General features: G+C 36.9%; 1 protein-coding gene across 1 annotated transcript; it reads left to right on the top strand.

The window, feature by feature from the left end:
• Positions 1-776: 776 nt before the first annotated feature.
• LOC113290908 lies at positions 777-3,752 on the top strand. Its single transcript, XM_026540493.1, has 3 exons — positions 777-1,911; positions 2,428-3,107; positions 3,198-3,752. Exons 1-3 carry the CDS (start codon positions 777-779, stop codon positions 3,750-3,752), a joined length of 2,370 nt encoding a protein of 789 aa, XP_026396278.1.
• Positions 3,753-6,178: the final 2,426 nt, after the last annotated feature.

The following is a 6,178-nucleotide window of genomic DNA, read 5'->3' as shown; positions in this document are numbered from 1 at the left end:
ATCGTCCAACAAACCTCGTAAACAAATTTGAAGAAGAAGGCCAAGAGGAACGTGCTCAGAATCCTAGTCTCTCAAAGAAAAAGAGAGGATATGAAGAACCAAAACAAGCTACCAACAACAGCATCTCAATGGAGGAGCATGGTAAGGAAGCACTAAAGAAGAGGGAAACAATGCAAAAGGAGACTCCATAAATCAAAGTTGAATGGACTCCAAATGCGCAGAGGGTAACCCTAAACTATTGTATCTACTATAACAGAATAGAAAACCATTTGCATATAACCATTACACTTAATTCCATCACACACCATATAACCCACTTCCTAGGAAAAAAGGGTAAAGAATACCCTATAATTTCCTACTTTTGGGAGTTTATTATTGTCATTACTTGGAACTGTCAGGGTCTTGGCCAACCAAATACCCAAAATTATCTTCTAGAGTTATTAAAAAAGGAAAACCCTGACATTTTATGCTTACTAGAAACTAAGCAACAAAATCATAATATTCATAAGATTCTAAAAGATGTTAATGTACAACACTACTGGCTACAACCACCTAGAGGCCAAGCTGGAGGTATGGCATTTATTTGGAAACATCACTTGAAACTCACCATAGAAAGATCTACTCACAATCAAATAAATACCCTCATAACTGATAATTGCACGAACAAGTTATACATGATTTCTTCTTTTTACGGCAGTCCTTATACTGTCGGGAAAATAGATTCTTGGAACATGTTGCAAAGAATAGCTAACAATATTAATATACCCTGGCTTGTAATGGGTGATTTAAATGTTGTTCTAAAGCAAGAAGAGAAAAAAGGTTGCAGACCTTTTGATAGAGGTGAAGCCGATGTGTTCAATAACCTTATAACTGATATGAACCTCCAGGACTTGGGTTTCAGTGGATATCCATTCACATGGTGTAACCAAAGAACTGATAACTCAAGAGTGGAGGAAAGGCTCGACAGGTCTTTAAGCAATGAACTTTGGATGGAATTATTTCCAAAATCTTCCATCCAACATCTCATAGATAGGGGTTCAGATCATGGCCCGATAATCCTAAAAACTAACCCTAATTGGAAAGATGGAGCATACCCTTTAAAGTATTTTGGCCCTTGGATGGAACATCCAGATTGTTCTAGAATTATAAAAGAGGCTTGGAAAAACAACCAACATGGTTCTACTAGTTTCTCTTTTGCGAAAAACCTCAAAAATGTGAAACATTTCCTGTATAGATGGAATAAAAACACTTTTGGGGTCATACAAAATAATATTGCTAATATAAAGAAAGAAATAGATCAAATGGCTGGTAACAGCAACAGATGCAACACAAACATAAAGAGGCTTGAAATTTCTTTGAACAAATGGCAGAACATAGATGAAAACTTTTGGAAAACAAAGAGAAGAAATAATGTGATAAATATGGGTGATAGAAACACTACTTTTTTCCATAATGCTGCTAGAACCAGATATCATAGAAACAAAATTGATACTATGAAAGACACTCAGGGTAACTGGCTAAAGGATAGAAAATCCATTGCTAACTGTCTTACTTCCCACTTCCAGAGTATGGCTACAACCAGTAATCCAACTCTAAACAGAGACATGTTAGAACTGATTCCCACAGTTATTACTGCCACTAAGAATGCTAGTCTTATGGAAATACCCCTTGAGGGAGAAATCAAGAGTACGCTCTTCGCTATGGAAGGAAATAAGACACCTGGTCCAAATGGATTCCCTCCAAATTTCTTCCAAGATTCTTGGGAGACCATTGGAAAGGACCTAATTGGACTAGTGCAAAATTTCTTTAAATTTGGTTATATGCTTAAGGAAATGAATTCCACATTTATCTCCCTAATTCCTAAATTGCAGTTCCCATCTTCTCCGGGTGATTTTAGACCAATATCATTATGTAATACTACTTACAAACTGATATATAAACTCATGGCTCAGAGGATGAAACATCTTCTAAGCAAAATCATCTCCCCCTATCAGTCTGCATTTATATCAGGCAGACAAATAAATGACAATACCATGGTAGCTCACGAAGTGATACACAATATGCGAACTAGAAGAGATAATCAAGGATGGATGGGGGTAAAAATAGATATGTCTAAGGCCTTCGATAGGGTGTAATGGCCTTTCTTCCTAGCTGTATTAGAAACAATGGGCTTCTCCAGTGAATGGCGAAATAGAGACAATCAATGTATCTCCACCACCAGCCTTGCTATTCTTCTAAATGGTGTTCCTTGCGACTTTTTCAAACCTTCTAAGGGACTCAGGAAATAGGACCCCCTATCCCCTTGCCTATTCATACTATGTATGGAAGTCTTCTCTAGAATCATAATAAAAGCGGAAAATGAAGGTAATATTCATGGTATAAAAATAGTAAAAAAGGCTCCACCCATAAGCCACCTGCTTTTTGCAGATGATTGCATCATCTTCTGCAAAGCAAATATTAATGAAGCTAACAAGCTACTGCAGCTAATGGCTCAGTTCAGTGAATGCTCAGGGAAGATGGTAAACCTGGCTAAATCAGGCATTTTTTTCAATAATAATACTTCTCCTAAGCTAAAATTGGACATTACTGAAGTAATGCAGGTCAGTCCTATCTCCCTAAAGAACAAGTACCAAGGATCCCCACTTTTTACTAATAAATCCAAGGTTAAAGCTTTCAACTCTGTGATTGATAGCATCAAACATAGGATTCAGGGCTGGAACAACAAAACAGTAAACCCGGCTGGCAAAAGGGTCCTTATAAAACATGTTACCTCCTATTTAGTTAATTACCAGATGAGCACATTCAAAATACCAAAAACCATCACTAATGAAATATATAAAAACCAGAGGGATTTTTTCTGGGGAAAAGATAAGGAAAAATCTAAAGGAATTTACCCGAAAGCTTGGGTAGGGATATGTAAATCTTTGGAAGAGGGAGGTCTAGGCTTTGTCAACTTAGAGAAATTCAACAGTGCCATTATCTCAAAAACGGGTTGGCGCATGATGGAACAACCAAATAGTATAGGAGCTCAAGTCATGAAATCTAAATACTATAAGAAGGAAGATATTATGCATATGTCTACCTTTCCAAAACCAACTGACTCTTGGGTTTGGAAAGGGATCCTCTCAGTTGTAGCTAACATCCAAAAATATGGTGAATGAGAAGTTGGCTCTGGAACCAAAATCCACATTTTGAAGGATAATTGGGTAAACGGATTGAATGCTCCTCCAACTAGGCCAGACAACTTCCCAAAAGGAGTGGAAATGGTAGCTGATCTATTAACTGAAAATAATCAGTGGAATAGATCCCTTATCTATAATATTTTCCCACATAATATAGCTGATAAAGTCATTCACACAACAATAAGAGCCATCCAGGAGGATAGGGTAAAATGGTCTCTAACTAAGGATGGTACTTATACTGTCAAGTCTCTATACAATAAATTAACTCATAGAGGTCAGTCAACTGCTCAAAACAAAAACTGGATGACTATATGGAACCTTGGAGTTTCCCCTTCCATCAGAATCTTCTTATGGAAAGATGATCATTCCATTCTCCCTACTGGGGAAAGAATGGGAAGGCATCTGAGCTACATAAATGCTAGCTGCAAAATATGTAACTGTCAAAATGAGTCTCTAACTCATTTGTTTATCAACTGTCTCCTAATTCAAAATGTTTGGAGAGAACTCCACTTTGAACCTTATGATGTTTTCAGTCACCACCTGGATTTTCATGAATGGCTCATGATGTGATTTGTAGATAGTGGTAAAAGTGGTTCGATTCTCAGACTTGTGAAGGATATTAATTAGACTTAAATTCTAATATTAAAATAGAAAACTCACTAAAAATTATAGCAAACTCAATCAAAGTTGATATCTATTAAAAGAACACTGAGGCTAAGATTCCACTATTTTCCAAGTTCAAAGTGACTTAATCCAATATTTATATTCATGCAATTTTCTTGTTCAATTTGATTCTTACTATTGCAACAAGTATATTTTCTAAAGCAATAATTGTAAATACCAAGCATGAAGCATCAAGAGTCTATAAACTAAGCATACTCCATCAAAATAGATCACAATCACTCAAATAAAAATCATATTCAATAATAGTCCAAGGCAAATAATCATAATAATAATTGCAATAAATTAAATTAAATAGATTGTACCGCTTTTTGTTGGAAAAATAGCTTCATCTATCGCCTCAGCAATGGGGTTTAGCTCCTCATATCAAAAATAGGTTCAAAATAATAAATCATGGCTCAAAAGGTGGTTTTATTGAAGAGAATATATAAAACAGCAGATCTGCAACGGTGTATAGATGTTACAGAAGTCACCGTTACAGTTGGTGTTGCAATACTGAAGATATACGTTACTAATCAACTGTTACAGGATCAGAAATTTAAGACCCTAGAATACGACTGTCCTGCACAACTTAATGTTCTTCAGCTGTTAAACAACGACACTGTTCTGCGACTGTTTCCCGTGCGTCAATGTTCTTCGCGTTCTTCCTCTTCAGCAGCAGCAGCAGCAGAAACAGAGTTTGGTAAAGCTCTGATTTCTTCTTCTCTGGCTCTCCTTAGGTCCCAAAACTCTCGACACCCCTTCTATATGACCCAAAAAATCTATTTATATCAAAAATACCGATTAAATCTCTCACAAATCTTCCAAAATCTCTTTCCTTCTCTTCACGGCCAAGTTGCTGCAATTTCTTGTTTTAGAATTTCTACGCGTTTCTGATCTTTCCTTTTTATTCTAAACTCTTCCTTAGATAGATACAAATCTTTGGGAAGGTTTACAACATTTTAATCTGTCTAAAATTCCCTAAAACAGGTCACACACGTGGCTTTACATATATTTCTGTTGTGATAAAAATCCGTCGATTGAGCCCAGTATAATCGATTTAAACACCCATATCAGATTCCTAGACCCATAAGGAGTCTATCCTATGAAAATCAGAGGTTTAATCGACCTCAAACTCCTCCAAATCACGATTGCCAAAACTGCCAAATATTTCCCGCCAATTTTCTGGATTTGAAACCGTGAAGAAGAAAGGGTGCCCCCTATCCAGAGTAGGGGTGACTTTAGTAGCTGCCTTAAGGGGTGTCCTGGGGTTGCCCCTTATCCAAGCCGGGGGTCCGAATAGAAAGTGTCCTCCGGGTGCTTTCCGTCAACTTTTCGAGCCAATTTTTTCCAAAAATGTTTATTAGCCAAAAATACCTACAAATAAATAAAACACCATAATAAGTACAAAAATGAGCCTTAACAATATATAGAATCGAGACAAATGGGACACAAAAATGTGTCTATCAAATACCCCCAAACCTATTATTTGCTAGTCCTCGAGCAAAAATAAAATCCTAACTCACTGTCGCAGGCATCGTCGATTGCATTTAGCGTATGAAATAAGCCTTTAAACCCCTAGGTGTCCCTAGTGGCGGAGTGTTGTCTCCGGAGGGCTTACCAGAGGTATACCCATAAAACCTTTATACTCCAGACCCTAGATATCTACACAGAACCTTGGAAGGCACTAAAGAATCTCATTGCTTGGCATACTTATTGACTACATGAGGAAGTACTCTGATGTGAAATTCCAATTGTTGTACACGAGTTTGCACTCAAGCATACTAAAACTCATATATAAGTGACAGAGCTCTACTCAGATAGTCTCACTATGGACATCAATATTCGGAGTCAAAACTAATCACATGGAGAGATCAAGAAGATGGATATAGAAAAACATAGATGGTTTTGATGTTTACTAGGTGAACGGTGTTTCTCATATCTGTCTGAAGGCCTCCGCCAAAATGAACCTATCCTAATGAACTGAGATACTAGTCTGACTAATATCAACACACTGGCATATACAAGGGAACCAGTGGTCGATAATCCTAGCTCTAGGTCAACACAACTGGTATATACAAGGGTTCCAGTGGTCGACTTTATTGAATTTATTCCAGTTGGTCTGATGGTTTGGTCTCTTTTTTTTTTTTTTTTTTTTTTTTTTGTATCTCAATCACTCTAATTCACCCTAGCATTGGTAACAACTTGAATCGTGAGCCCCACCTAATCACTTAGAGAAACATAGTTTAAAAAAACAAAATAAAAACAGAAGTGAAAAGGACTCAACGAGATATGGTGAAACTATCATGTTATTTCTAACACCTGAGCTCTGTGCT

This window comes from Papaver somniferum, chromosome 6 (genome assembly GCF_003573695.1).
Source record: "Papaver somniferum cultivar HN1 chromosome 6, ASM357369v1, whole genome shotgun sequence".
In the NCBI taxonomy this organism is placed as follows: Eukaryota; Viridiplantae; Streptophyta; class Magnoliopsida; order Ranunculales; family Papaveraceae; genus Papaver; species Papaver somniferum.
This window is presented reverse-complemented; position numbering and strand designations above follow the sequence as displayed.

What these genes read in the sequence shown, in the direction of transcription:
- LOC113290908 (XM_026540493.1), top strand. Translation starts at nt 777, where the DNA reads ATGGGTGATTTAAATGTTGTTCTAAAGCAAGAAGAGAAAAAAGGTTGC. An exon ending in TTTTAGACCAATATCATTAT is followed by an intron (nt 1,912 to 2,427) that starts GTAATACTACTT and finishes TGCTTTTTGCAG; the next exon opens with ATGATTGCATCATCTTCTGC. An exon ending in CAAAACCAACTGACTCTTGG is followed by an intron (nt 3,108 to 3,197) that starts GTTTGGAAAGGG and finishes CACATTTTGAAG; the next exon opens with GATAATTGGGTAAACGGATT.